We start from the raw sequence: 16,439 nt of genomic DNA on the forward strand, positions 1-16,439 counted from the left end.
AAGTGAGTAGATCCCATGGCCATGTGCGTAGCCAGGTTTTTGAGCCTAACTTTCAAATTTTCCTTATATGTCCACTATAAGTCCACTTGCAATGTTCACTATAAGTCCACTTGCAACATAAATTAAAAAAAAAAACGACAACAAGTACTATCTGAATCGAATAGATTATATTTGATGCTATTTTGTCAGAATGTAGAAAGATTTAACACTGCGTTGTTAGTGGACATGAAACTTCTTTAAATACTGGTACGTTACCCACCAAAACTTCTAAAAAATCTAAAAAATTTTACATAGCGCACTTTGCAAGTGGACTACTCATATATAAAACATAGTACCCTGAGATGCTATATAATTACATTTACATTCTGTTAAAAAAAAAAAAATACTAAAGGCAGCAACTTCCCGGCAAGCTCAATATATTTTAAGTATGCAAGTATTCAAGTATGCAATACGAAAGTAGTAAGAACGAGGTTAGCACAAAAATGTAAGCAAAGCGGTCACTTTGAAAACTGAAGAAATAACCACTCAGAAACCACGGAATAACAAAATACGTACATAGCTATTATTTTTTTTTAATTGTTAATGGTGAATATTTAAGTTATATAAAATGTATGGAAAAATATTTTATTTTAAAAATATGCTCGTGAACAACAACAAAATAACGATATAAAACACAAGCAAATTTTAGATTTCAGAATTAGCAAGAACATAAATAAATATGAAAATCAGAGAAAAATCACAACAACAACAGAAACAACATAACAATGAAATAAAAATTTTAGGAGCGATCAAGTAGTATCCAAGAGACGGCGATCTTCCAAAGCAATAACAAGAACAATAACCCCATAACATCTCAAGAACATAAAGCAAATATATAGACAACAATAACAACAACACAAGACACAACACAGCCAACAAAGTACATCCAGCGCCTAGCCTAGCCTAGCCGCAATTTTGCCACGTTCGCGGTGAAGGTGATGGCGACAATGACAGCTACAAACAACAACATCGACACACCGACAACGAAACACACAAATAGCCAATAACAGAGACAACAACCACAGCAATTAATATCCAAAGCATTTTTGGCGTTGGTGTTGTTGATGGTCGCTTTTGACGATTGAAATGATGGTGAGGGCGCTTCGGCGCGAATGGCTGTGCTGGTGACGTGTGACAACGGCGGGGACAAGCCGACGGTGCACGGTCGACGGTCGACGGTCGATGGACCGCTTTCCGCCAATATGTCCGCAGTACAGTTCGGGACGTAGAGTACGTAACTCACGCGCTATAACGGAAAGTGTTTGTGGTGTCGTCGCCAAGCAATGGGACGAGTCCAAGTGGCGGCGAAAGAAATATTTTTGAAAAATAAATATTTTCGAAAAGTCTTCCAATAGAAAAAATCTTAATTTGCAGGTTTATACCAAGGCAAGCGAGCTCAATGTTTGTTAGTGCAATGAAATGAAAAAATTATTAAAATCACAAAAAAACTAAACTGCAAATGTTTGCAAAAAGTGATGTGGAAAATATACTAAAGAAATATAAGAGAAATATAAATGCACATATATAATTTAAAATAAAAAGCTAAGTGCAAAACCAACATCACTCATAATGTCTACCAATACTCTTGCTACTCTTCCATTGAGTACAATGCACCTTAAAGGCTCCAACACAACACAACAAACAACAACTAATACAAATACAACAACAACCAAAACAATTCAAATAGTTAGCGCCAAAGTGCAAAGAACTACAAACGCATCCGCGAAACGCCGAAAAAGACGAATTCTGTGCAGTGAACTTGAACCACGAAAATGTAGTCGGACGGCAGCGGCAACACCAGCAATTGCAACAGCCGACGAGCTGGCTGCAGCGACAGCTGCCATCAGCAAATCGGCAAATTATGCCGACTCAACGCAGCCAAAAACTATAGACTATCAACACGCAACACTACCAACTGCAGCAGCAGCTACAACACCAGCAACTGCAATACCAGCAACTGCGCCAACGATTACATTAGCAGCGCCGTCGCAACTTGCCACAGCAGCCGCAGTGTCGCGCACAGCAACCACAACACCACCACCGCCACCGCCACGATTAACGCCCGCATCACCAACAGCTGCAATAGATGCAATCAGAACACAGCAACACCAGTGTCGACGACGGGCTACAATAGCAACAACGCCAACAATGGCTCCAGTGTCATCACCACGCCCGCGCGCGCCCAGCTTGGGCTTCAATCTTAGCACCGCTTTTGCGGCGGCGCTTCTGCATACCAGTGTTGCAGTTGCAGCCGCCGTATCGACGCATACCCAACCACATCATCATGGCATCGCCGTCAAGCATCTGATACCGCAGTCACAGGCTGTACTGGATAGTGGCATGCTGTCGCAGTTGGATGCCAATGCGACCTCGGCGTTGTTGGGCGTGGCTAGTGTCACAATGACTGCTGTCACAACAACGGCCAATGGTTCGCTGTCTGAGGAGGCTGGCGTCGACGGCGTGGAAGGTGTTGATGGTGCCAGCACGAGTAGCAGCGAGTGGTTCGATGTTGTATTGCTGGTACTGAAGGCATCGCTGATGCTGTTCATCATTATTGCCGCCATTTTCGGAAATCTCCTTGTCATTATCTCTGTGATGCGGGTTAGGAAATTAAGGTAAGTGAAGACTTTTTTCGCGATTTGTTTATATATTTCATAACTTATCAATGTGTTGAATATGTATGTATATTACAATATTGGTTAACAACTTTTCATACAAAGTTGAACATCTATTATCTACGGTTCTATAAGATTGTCTAAGGATAAAATATTACGAAAATTCACGACTAAGTGTTTGTATCAATTTTTGTTAATCAAATTCTAATAGAAATATAATTTTCTACATTTACATTTAAGCATTTTTACACAGCGTAAGAACATATAAATCAAACATTTATTAAATTTATTCAAAAATATCCATTACCAACAAAAAAAAATTCTCCGATTTTTTTTGAAGAAGGTTATAGCATTCAAAGAAGTTCGATTCAGTCCCAAGTAATTTGCTAATTAGACAAAATATGAAAAAAATGTTTTTCAGGTTTTCATCATTTTGCATTTTTTCCGCTCAGGAACCGTAGTGCGTCGTGCTTAATCAGACGAAAATTCATTTTACGGAGCCCCGGTGACTTTTCTACAGAACTCTTGGGTTCCGCGGAACCCATTATAGGAAGCTCTAGTCTATGGTACTCGTAGTTTACTGTTTCGCAGTTTTTACTTTCTGGCTTTTGTACAAATACTACTTTTATCCTTCTCCAGCTTTTATGGATCGTAACACAAAAAGATGGTGGCCTGAAGCATTGCAAGGATTATGCCATATGGACCTTGGACTTTTAAGGGAAAGAAGCCATTGTAAGCGTATACAGGTTTTTTTCCCCTCTCACTACCGAGTCCAGCAGCTGATTGCTTTTAGATCGAAGCACGATCCAACCTTGAGCAATTGGATCCCGAATACAACACGGGACTAATCTATTATCGCTGGCGGAATTTGCCCAAATACCATTTGCTCTCGTTATTAGAGCTATATGTATTGAGGTGTTCTTTCAAGAAGACTTAACTGCGCATAGTTGAGTGCTATGAAGGAAGAACAGCAAGACCGACTGAATCTGGCTTTAAATTTCGTAATTCCTTTTTTTGTACTATTTTGGAACGCATTTATGAAGTTCCCAGTTTATACATAACGCGAAACCGAGAAGAGCGGAAGCGTCTAGAGAAAAGCTTTACTTCATGTTTTATTATTTATTTATGTTATTGATTTGGGAAAATATTAAGTTGGTTCATAGGGTGCCGTAAGTATCTTATTGTCTTGTATCGTAAAGTTTTTACCGGTTAATTAAATTTTTAGTGGATTTGAAATCCCAACCGACCATTTCTTAACCGCGTGCAGATTCGTAATATGCCTCTTATGGTACCTTGCGAACCCCTTAAGTATATTTTGGCCGTTTCAGCTTCCTGAATTATTAGAATAATAAAACATACACACCTTTTTTTTTAATTGCGCTGGATTTTGCATATATTTTTCGAAGGACAATTCATTTAAGGTCAAGAGTAATCGTGGCTCAATGCCAGTATTTTCAATTATTGTTATTATTAATATTTCACAATTGCCACAGATTTTCAATGCAAAAATCTGTAATTAACTGCCGATGCTGAGTTAACTACGCACTGCGAATTTGGCTCTTAGTCTTATAAAATGTGTTTATAAACAGCAGGTTGGCGCTTTTTTCCTTAACAAAAATAAATTGTAACCGAAAATTTAATGATTTTTAATCAACCATATCGGCCATTTACATCAAAAAAATGGTAAAACAATTATTAGTTTTAATATTTTCTACTAAGTTTGTTTTCCTTTTTTTTTAATTTAGGTTTACGTATGCTTAGCGTCCACTGTGCCCTGGACTGACTGCCCCATACACAAAAGCCATTGATTTTTCAAAAACGGACTTCTGTAATGCCTTTTTATAGCAAATAGATTAAGATTTTATGGTGAATGCCAATTTATATGCAGTTGACACATGAAACGACACTTTCGCTCTTTCAAAGTCAACATATGTTAAGAAAGTAATTTGACATGAAAAGTGCGTGTAAATTGAGCCAATTCGAATTTTGTGATATTTTCAGTTTAAGTGTTAAATAAAATCCAAATAACTGGAAATTTTTAGCAAATTGCAAGGTTATTAAGTATTGGTACTTTCACGAACGCTATTTTCAAAAATTCGTATTTTCATTTAAACTTTTAACAATTATGGACCGTGCAGAACCAGATCTTATGAGCAGATGTTATTTCCTTCAAATGTACTCTTTAAGCGCCTGTTTATGTACTTTTTCCTTTATTTCCTTTTTTCTACGTAACTAGACGGCTGAAAATATGCTCATATAAACATTTAGAAGTACCGTTAATTTCTGCATGATCAAACGATGGGATCCAAACCAAATTAGTATGGGGCTACTCCTGAAGTGCCACCTTTCCGATAGAATTATCGCAATCATAAAAACAAATATGCCGAGGATATCTGCTTCCTTTTTTTTGAGTCCCTCGGCAGGCAATGGCAAACCTCGGAGTGTGTTTGTGCCATGAAAAACTGCTTCTCATAAAAATACAATCGCCGATCGGAGTCGGCGTAAAACTGTAGGTCCCTCCGCTTTGTGTGACAACATCAAGGCGCACGCCACAAGTCGGAGGAGAAGCTCGGCCAAACACTAACATATGTGAAAGCGCCAATCTACTACTACAATTACTACTACTACTAAAAAGAGAGAAATTAATGAGGTGATTTATTATAAATATCTAGGTATCTATATTTTAACAGTTCTAATAAAATTTATATTACAAAAAATCTCAGGCCTCCCAAGTTATGTTCTGCGCACGCCCATGTCCACATATGTACATTGCTGGGCTATATGATACTCTAAAATCCTCGGTTTGAACAAGGCAAGATCAAACTAATCGCCTCTAAAATCAACTCATGTGAAAACCGCTTTGCTGTCACTTTCTTAATCTAGGGCTCCTAAATTAGGCCAATAGCTACATCCGCCTCACTGCGCGGAACAACTAGGTTTTAGGAGAAGCTTTTACATGGCAGGATGTCACTTGGAGGTTTTCCTGCATATTAATATGGGTTACTTTAATTTTTTGGCTCAGGGTCATATCTAAACTTCACATCCATTATTTGGGATTATTTACTCTGACTTGGTATATTTCTACAGACACCACCGGCACTATTTTTGACTATTTACAAGGTGTCGGAACTTTGCCTGGCACATTCGACTTAGCTTTTAAGTTTTGTCCGATGCGTCAATTTACAAGTAATAAATTTATTATATTTACTTAGGAATGGTCAAATGAGAACTCTAGTTGTCTTCCAGGAGATGGAAGTTATTTAAGAAAACGAGCCTATTGGGTGGTGGATCGACTTTTTACCCCAACTTAATCCATCAATGGGATAGCTATTAGTATCCTGTGCATAATCTTCACAATATTTAATTAAATTTAAGCACATCCCATTTTAAATTTGTTGCCGTTCAAGTGAGTGCTACAGATGACCGCTTCCCAAACAAATAGACGTTAATTAACGAAACTGGAGCTCATATAAACACAGACAACACACATATAAGTATATAAGCGCGAAATGGCTGCTAAAGCAATTTCTTATGCAATCTCAATGCTAAAGAATTTGAAGAGAAATTCTATTAATTGTGTAAAACAAAAAAGATAATTTCAAGCTTATCAAAGCTTACGGAGGAGCAAAGATTTAATTTAGTTAAGCTGCACTACCGCTTTAAATGCGCTTCGATGCCTAAATAACTGCTTCGTTAGCTTTGAGGCTAATGCTTTGAAGAAGGCATGTACTGTGTATGCCGCGAGCATAGTGGCTCTTTCTTGTATTCGTGCAGGCAGACACTAGAGATGTTGCCTGTAGCATAATGGTTTAAGCAGGAATATTCAAAGGGAGGCTTCACTTTGTTGCTGTATTAGCAACTTGGGTAGGAGTATACAAATATGTATGTACTAATGAAAAAAAAAGTAGGCAGTGAGCAGCATGAAGGATAATTAATACAGCCGTTTACGTTATGCTGTTTTTTTTTGTTTTTGCTGTTCTTTAATTTTTCTAACTACATTCGAATATTGTAGTATCTGTAATTCCGCATTAGCGTAAAATTGCCAATATGATGGCTCCGTAATTTTAAATTTGCTTCAGTCGATCTTTTGAGTGTATAAAATACTATGAAAATCTATAACGCCTCTGGGAATATGGAATTTTCTACTCGATGCTGTGGAATTCGCTAGCACTGCAGTAATTTTCGCATGTAAAGTATGCTTGACAAATAATTTTTTATGGAGGAAAATGCACAAGACCGTCAGCTAAAATAAATATTGACGATCAACGCGATTTCCAAGCGTTCTGAAATTTTCACTTATAAATTTAATAACTAAAAACTGAATAAAAGTTTAAAATTTTTGGCTGTAATTGTAAAAGTTTGTTGAAGTTTTATAATTTTTGTACGAAGTTTGAAATATGGATATATGTTTTGCTGGTTATGTAATGTGCTAGACTTTTATAAAAAAAAATATAAACATTAAATTAGCAGAAGAATTGCCAAAATTGACCAAAATGTGACCTAATTTAATCAGCTGACCACAAGGGACTATTATTCATAAAATTCGATAATCAAATAGAGAAATTATAGGTAACAAAAAACCAATTTAGCTGTTTTACACACTCAGAAAAGAGTTATTCTTCTTCTTTATTGGCGCTGTAACCGCCTAAGCGATTTTGGCTAAGTCCAAAACAGAACGCCAGTAATTTATCTTCTGTGCCAAATGACGCCAACTGGAAATGCCAAGTGAAGGTAAGTACTCTTCCACCTGGTCTTTCCAACGTAGAGGTACCTCTGTCTCCAGCATCACGACTTGCGTTGAAAACTTTCAGAGCAGCAGCGTTTCTGTTCATTCGAACAACATAACATAGTTAGATAAATATATTTTTCTGAACACATAAATTTTGATTTCCCCCACTTTTTTATTTGCAAGCTATGTATGTATGCTTTCAGGCTGCATATTTACACATGCCGTCATAATTTGTTTGAGATTTATTACGAATGCTTAGAAAACTACCCACCATCTACCGATTCTAAAACTATCAGAAACTGCCAACTCTTATCCTAACAAAAAAATATGATGTTAATTTTTCGTGATCAATTTTTAAATAATTCAGTTTTTTTAAGTGAAACTTCTTTAGCGGCGGTTAATTGGTTGGGAGTAAATTAGCAAATTCAACGGTAATTGCACACGGAAATGGTTGGGACAGAAATAAGTGCTTCTGGGGGCTATGCACATGGTATTAATTTAACAAAAACTTGCAGGTTAAAGAATAATACTTAGAAAAAGACCAATCCAAGAATAAAAGTAAAGGCGAGTACGTACATATATAAAGAAAAGGATACAAGCAAAGGTACAAATAAAAGCAAAAACAAACATGCGTAAAGATAAAGGAAACAAGTAAGAAAGTCTAAGTTCGGGCGGAGCCGAACATTAAATACCCGGCGCAAGTATTAAATATATGTTTTTTCACCTTTCCGAAAGCTACCGCTACACGATAAGCCGGGGTGTATAAATTTTAAGTAAACTAGCGTCCTTAAATTTCGAAATATTGCAGTTTCAAGCATTTCTGAAATATACCGTTATATGAAAAGCAGTCGTAATTTTAGTCCGATTTCAATAATTTTCAACGCTTTGCTTTTATGTGGCAAGCACAATAACCATACCGAGTTTGGTTCAAATTGCTAGAACGGTTAGCGAGATACATATATGTGATCATAAGTGGGCGGTGCCACGCCCATTTTCCAAAATTGTATCATAAGCGTATTTCTTGGTAAAAAAGTGTTGCAACCATCAATTTTGAATAAATTAGCTTTAATATTTACTGATTTATCGAGGATTTCGTATTTTTCTAAATTACCGTTATATGGGATGTGGGCGTGGTTATGGTCCGATTTTAAACATTTTCGGCCATTTGGTATGTTATGCGAAGGCCAACAATTGTGCCAAGCTTGGAAGAAATTGGTGTCGCGGTTACCAAGATATACACATGTAACCATAAGTAGGCGTGGCTACGCCCATTTGCCAAAATTTTTTAATATTCTTATTTTTCGTCTAAAACTCATTGTAAATATCAATTTTGAGTGAATTATCCTCAGTAGTTACTAAAATATCGCACTTTTCGTATTTCTGAAAATTACCGTTAGCGTGGTTATTGTCCGATTTCGCCCATTTTCAATACCATCCGTCCTATGCCCAAAAGAAGTCCACGTACCAAATTTCGTTAAGATATCTCAATTTTTACTGGAGTTATCGTGTGCACAGACGGACGGACGGACGGACAGACAGTCACCGCTTAATCGATTTCTCATTTCATTCTGATCATTTATGTATACATTTGTCTATATCTATCTCAATTCGTTTTGCCTGTTACAAACAACCGTTATGTGAACAAAGTTATAATACCCTTGTGCACAAGTGCGCTCGGGTATAAAAATTAAGACCAAGGTAAATTTAAACACTTTACTTATAGTGTAAGGGCAAAGGAGAAGGGAAATATTTATGCAAATGAAGAAAATGATAAACATAAAAGTATAAACAAAGATAAACATATAGAAAAAGATGAGGATGAGCTTACCGATAAAAGTAAAGATGAAGATAGAGGAAGAAGATTAAAAGAAAGGTAATTATAGACAAAAGGATATTGATAGAGACACAGAGACTCAACCTGGGAACTATTTTGGGATTTTAAAGTTTTTGGGGATACGTGGATATAATAATCGATATTTTTATCGGTTTTGTTATCGAAGTTTTTTTCGATTTTGTTATCTATATCTTCGGATTGATGTAAAAATCGATGTTTTTATGGATTTTTTTTCGATATTTTTAACAATTTTGTTTTCGGTTTTGTAATCGATATTTTTTATCGACATTGTTATTGAATTTGTTATCAATATTATAGATTTGTTTATCGAAATTTTTATTGAATTTGTTATCGATATTTTAACCGATATTTTTTATAGATTTGTATCGATTATTTATCGACTTTTTTAACGATTTTGTTATCGACTATTTATCGATGCTCTTATCAAGATTCAAGTTTGTTGTAAATATCCGAAATAAAATTAATTTATTTATTAACTCAGAAAAATTTCACTTTTAAAACCGTTAGCGACTCATTGTAATGGTTAATTAAACCTCTCATTAAATGTGTAGAACAGTTTTTTTACTGTTATTATTACAATGTAGATAAAATAAGATGACAATTCCAAACCGAAGAATTATACAGAGAGTGGAATGGAGTGGATGTGGAATATTAAATAATTTTTTTTTCAATTCATCAAGCTTAAAATACAAAAAATCCATAAATCACATATCAGAGCAAGTGGAAGATTTTCAATATATATGCATTATGTGGCGCGATTATTAGTATATACATATATGTATGTATGTGTACGCATGTTTGTATATACACACATACATATTTCGCTTATAGCCAATGAGCAGCAAATTAAAATTTTATATAAAGCAAGCAAATGTCAATTTATCATTAGTTAATGCCGTAAATACGCCAGCACACGCGCCTGATTACGTACATAAATACATACGTTACATACTAGACATTTCGCATTCACCTCGTTTGAGTATCAGTACCAACCTTAATGAAAGAAAAAAAGACTTATACTGGCTGCGCGTGTAAATATCGGGAATGCGTTTCCTATTATGATTTCTTTTATTAACTTTTCTTATGAAATCTCCTTCAAATACGTTGGCACAATTAAATATTTTTTTGTAATGGCAGCATGTTTTTTTTTGACGTAGAATACGTCTTACCTTAAGGTATGGGGGCTATGTTCAAATGTTGTAGTTGTAATTTTTAGAGCTTCACAAAAACGCTTATTGCACGAGAACTAATAAAGCGATTTCAAAGAAAAGTGTGGCGTTTCAAAGATAAAATTCCAAACCTGTCGACAGATTCATTTTGGTAAATAACCAATTCGGTTTCTGTCGTAAAAACAACGGTAAACATTGCCTTATTTTGGGGTCAATTTTGAGCCTTTAAAGTGCTCTAGCAACTTATTGTTGGCACATATAACTTTCATTTTCGGGATATAGGTTCTTTGGAGCAGTAGAAATATTATCGGGTACAAATTTTATATAAATTTAACAAATATTGAGCATTTTAAGGCAAAAAATTGTTGAAAAAATTTGCAAATTTTTTTCATTACCAAAATGCTCGAAAACCGCTCGAATGATTTTGTTTTTGTTTTCTTTAGTCAAAAATTCAAGAGTTTTCCTTTCGTTTGGTATATGGGAAGTATTGGTTGATATCTTCTATATATGTTTATTTTATTCAAATATATGGGCATAAATGATTTTCCATACAAAATCACCTCGTCATCATTTTGCAAACACGTGCATATGTTGGAAGTGTGGGAAGGAGACAAAAAGTATGTATGCGTATGTAATGCGGCTTTTGATAAACAGAGGCGCGCTATTTATAACCTAATCGCAGCGTGTGTACATATGTAAATACATACATACGTACATATGTTGATTGCAGTTAATGTGGATCTGTTTCTATTTTTAGTAATCTATGTATGTCTATACATACATATGTACATACATATTATATATGTACATACATATATGTACACATGTATGCATAATACGCGAAGACTTTTCGAAGTGAAACAACATTTAGAAAAAGTCCAATCCAAGAATAAAAGTAAAGGTGAGGACGTACATAGATAAAGAAAAGGATAAAGGCCAAGGTAAAAATAAACACAAAAACAAAGTTGAGTAAAGATAAAGGCAAACATGAAGACCAAGGTAAATTTAAAGACTTTACTTATATGTATAAGTGCAAAGGTGAAGGGGAATATGTATATGAAGAATATGATAAACATAAAAATAAAAACAAAGATAAATATAAAGAAAAAGATGCGGATGAGGATACCGATAAAAGTATAGATGAAGATAGAGGAAGAAAGATTAAAATAAAGGTAGTTGTAGAGAAAAGGATATAGATAAAGGCACAGAGACTCAATCTCGGAACTATTTCGGGATTTTAGGGATTCTCGGGACTTATCGATATAATCGATATTTTGTTGGTTTTTTTATCGATTTTGTTATCGAAATTTTTATCGATATTGTTATTGATTTTGCTATCGATATTTTTGGAACTTATCGATATAATGATCGATATTTTTATCGATTTTGTTATCTCTTTATTATCGACTTTGTTATCGATTTTACTATCGATTTTGTTATCGATATTTTTATTGGTTTTGTTATCGATATTTTTATCGATTTTGTTATCGATTTTGCTAACGATTTTGTTATCGATATTTTTATAGATTTTGTTATCGATATTTTCAGAACTTATCGATATAATGATCGATTTTGTTATTTATTTTGCTATCGATATTTTCACTTATCGATATAATGATCGATATTTTTATCGATTTTGTTATCGACATTTTAATCGATTTTGTCATCGGTTTTGTTATCGATATTTTTATCGATTTTGTTATCGATACTTTCGGAACTTATCGATATAATGATCGATTTTGTTATTTATTTTTCTATCGATATTTTCCGTTTCTTATCGATATAATGATCGATATTTTTATCGATTTTGTTATCGACACTTTAATCGATTTTGTTATCGATTTTATTATAGATTATTTATCGATTTTGTTATCCATATTTATATCGATTTTGATATCGATATTTTTATCGGTTTTGTTATCGATATTTTTATCGTTTTTGCTATCGATATTATAATCGACTTTGTTACCGATATTTTTATCGATTTTGTTGTCGATATTTTTATCGATATTTTTATTGGTTTTGTTACCAATATTTTTATCGATTTTTCTATTGATATTGTTATCAATAACCATACCACGTATTCTACGTTTAAATATAGCGGCTGTATCTCCGATACAGCCTGCAGACCAAGACGAAGGCGCTGGACTGTTCCTTTTTTTTGTTACTTTTTTAGCACAATAAAAGTGCCAAGTAAGTAAGAGCGCCGATTTAAAACGCATAAAGACAGCAGCATATTACAGTCGCCTTAACATTATTACATACACATATATTACACAGTTCCTTAGAATACTTATAGATGCGTGGAGCACACGGTTATGCACGAGCGCTCTGCGTAGGTGCTATTTTAACGAGTGTGCTCGCTATACGTATCATATCCTACCACAGGCTACAACACGTACACTTATCAACTGATTTAACTTTTATGAGCTCATTAACAACGCATTCGAGAGTGAAGAATTTTAGCTTCAAGCAACTTTCTTCTCAACGATTTAGTCCTTAAGTTTTTCATTGTTTCACATTTTTCATTTTTCAAGACATTAAACAGCCAACTTAGACATGTCGTTATGGGTGTCTTAAATGCTAAACTTGCAAAGGCCAACACTACCATTTCACTATGCACATATCTTTGCTTACTTTACTTCTGCTTACAAACATATATATGTATGTAAGCATATATGTATGTATATGTGACTATAGCTATGTTATACATAACAAGTAAAGAAAATAAATTCAAGTGAAACCGAACTTTATATACCCGGTCCACGTTATAAATATCTATTTTTTTACCTCTCTTACCTTACATGACATGATAAGCCGGGGTGGTTTTTTTTTTTGCCGATTCAAAATATTTTCTATGATATGCCCAGTTATATCCCGAACACAATGAAAACGATGAGCTACGGACCACATCTGTCAAATTATTTTTAGACGTACTCTTATGCAGGTAATTATTTTGGCGACGACCGGACTACGCGGAGACTGTGGTTGTGGCCAGTTTTGATCTATTTCTATTTTTCTAGCGATAGATAAGGTTCTTCCTCTTCTTTTATGTCAAACTCATACAAAGTCATGACGTGACTGCCCCGTTCAAAACAATCATGTCGTCATCGACAAAGCGTTTAGATAATGAAGATAACAAATTGGAAGCTGTGGCCAGTAGCTCGTCGTTTTCAATGTGTTCAGAACTTTAGATGAAATTAAATAATTGAACCCAGGTTTGTAGAAATCGATAATGCGGTTACCGAGATAAGCCTATGCAGTGATAAGTGGGTGGTTCTAAGCCCATGTTCGATCTTGTTTCTTTTTAAGAGATTAACTTGAAACTTACTAGTATTTTTACCAGTTTTGGCTATATTTCTTTTCTTTTTATATAATGTTTGTTATTTGGTTTTAAAAAGTCTAGCTCATTATACATATCTATAATAAACTACATTCAAATGCGCGCTTCAGATTTTGCAAAAAAAAAAAAAAAATATAATAATTAAAAAAATTTTCATTAAAACTTGAAATATTTTATTCAGATATATTAGAAAGTTTTCAGATAAATATATGCAGTGTTATAGCGCATTAAATTTTTGAAGGCAAATTTCATGTGGAAATGGCACAAAAATCGGTTAGAGAAGATCGTAGATTACGAGATCAGGTCATTTTTATACCCGAGCGCAAGGGTATTTAACTTTGTTCACATAACGTTTGTTTGTTACAACCAAAAAGAAACGAGTTAGATATAGACAAATGTATAAATAAATGCTCAGAATGAAAAAGAAAAACGATAAATTGCTGACTTTCTGTCCGTCTGTCTATGCACACGATAACTTGAGTAAAAATTTAGATATCTTAACGAAACTTGGTACGTGTACTTTTTTTCAACGTACGACAGATGGTATTGAAAATGGGTAAAATCGGATCATAACCACAATCTACCTCCCATATAACGGTAGTTTCCAGAAACACTGAAACTAATATATTTTAGTAACTACTGAACCTTATTCACTCTTATTTCACACTTGGTACAATTATTTTTTAGGCGAAAAATAAGAATAGTATAATTTTAAGCAAAATTGGCATAGCCACGCCCACTTATGATTACATGTATATATCTTGGTAACCGCTCCAACAACTCCGCCCAAACATGGCACAATTATTGGTCTTGGCAAAACATACTAAAAGCCTTAAAATTTTTAAATCGGACAATAACCACGCCCCAGCCCATATAACGGTAATTTAGATGAATGCTAAGTCTTCAATAAATCAATAACTACTAAAGCTTATTTAAGAAAAATTTATATAAAATAAATGTCTAACAATATTTTGGAAAATTGGCACTTATGACCACATTTGTATGTGGTCGTTAAATTTGTACCAAACTTAGTAAAATTATTGTACTTGACAGATAAAAGCAAGACCTTGAAAATTTTTGAAAACGGACCAAAGTTACGCCCTTAACGGTAAATTTCCGAAATACTTGAAACTTCGATATGTCGAAATTATATTGCGCTAGTTTACTCAAAATTAATACTCACAATCCCTTGAAAGGAAGTAACATTGTTATGGAATTTTGGGAAATGGGCGTGGTACCGCCCACTATACAAAAACTATACAACTTTATCACATTAAGTCTAACTATATTATTTCAGATAGGGGCAAAACTACTCCTGCTTACCATGTAACGGTAGTTTTCGCAAAGATAAAAAAAATATTTTTAATACTTAGATTTTTTTGCCCCAGTTCAGTTAAATGATGAATGAAAAAAACTTAACTTCAACTGAGATTTATTTTTTTAATTTTTTTTTTTTATTGTGGAAAAGACCTGTTCTTTTACAAAAAATGAAGCTACTAACAAGGAAAATCGATGAATAAATAGAGAAAGTTTCGAAAGGTCCAATGAAAATGCGCAGTGATTTTTGGTATGAAATATGTACACTCCTTCCTACCCATTTTCCATTTTCCAAAATCCTTGCGCATTTTCATTTGTCCATTCAATCCTTTTTTTTTATTTATTTATGAAAAAATTTACAAAAAATTTTTTATTATTTTAATTTTTTCTCTGTTAAGTTTAATAATTTGTTCATTAGACAAAATCTGGAATGATTAATAAATTTCTCAGAAACTACTATGCCTATCGAAAAGTGATGTTTATGGAGGATTTTTTAAGTGGAATATTTTTTATTAATTCAATAGCGATAAATTGCAAATGCATATTTCGAAAACTTGTCTTAATCTCGAGAAACAGTATAGGTACAGATTGGTAATCCACAACTCCAAATTAAGTTAACTTATTTCGGCGCTTTTTGTGTAATTTGAAACTCGAGATTTTTCTTGCATAATTATGAATATGTTTTCAATAAAAATTATGCACTTATTTACTCTTTTTAGGCTTTTCTCAAAATTTACTGACATACCTTTTCTTCTTATCTATTTACAGAATTATAACGAATTATTTTGTAGTATCTTTAGCCATGGCAGACATAATGGTGGCTGTGATGGCCATGACGTTCAACTTCAGTGTACAAGTAACCGGACGGTAAGTACAAAATACAATTGAAGAAAATCCTTTACTTTTTGAAATAACATAGAACACATGTGAATGGGCAATGACAAAAAAAAGTGGAAAGTTGACTTTATTGCAATATAATTGTGTGGATGTTTAGAGTGGAAGATCGGCCGATCTCGGCAGTCGATTGGAAAACGCCCCAGTCAACATATTTTCAATATATGTACATATTTATATACATATTTTCGGTTGCGAGTGGGTCTTTTGAAACGAATTTTAATATAGGGTGTCCTTAAACCAAATTTAGAACTAGGACGATATTTAAAAATTTTTATGAGATGACTGCACTCAGCGTTCGATATGCATATAGTGTGCAAATCCTTTAGAAATATGCATATCAAATCTTCTAAAAAAAGTCATTGCAGTTTGGATAATAAGGTGAATTATATTAAGTAGAAGTTGAAATCGTGGACCTCTTAACTTTAGCTGTCATTCCTTATTGACCGAGATATCTAGCGAAACAGCTAATAATTTT

The 16,439-nt window shown here is 34.1% G+C and overlaps 1 protein-coding gene across 1 annotated transcript; it reads left to right on the forward strand.

Moving 5' to 3' along the window:
• Positions 1 to 1,151: 1,151 nt before the first annotated feature.
• LOC118754302 (octopamine receptor beta-3R-like) lies at positions 1,152 to 15,934 on the forward strand (the record flags this gene model as incomplete). Its single annotated transcript, XM_036489181.1, is given in 3 exon segments — positions 1,152 to 1,264; positions 1,818 to 2,654; positions 15,836 to 15,934. Coding segments are annotated over 3 exon segments (1,049 nt in total), but the record flags the coding sequence as incomplete, so codon positions are not given.
• Positions 15,935 to 16,439: the final 505 nt, after the last annotated feature.

This window comes from Rhagoletis pomonella, unplaced genomic scaffold (genome assembly GCF_013731165.1).
Source record: "Rhagoletis pomonella isolate Grant_MI unplaced genomic scaffold, Rhpom_1.0 Rhpom_scaffold_03667, whole genome shotgun sequence".
Taxonomy (NCBI): Eukaryota; Metazoa; Arthropoda; class Insecta; order Diptera; family Tephritidae; genus Rhagoletis; species Rhagoletis pomonella.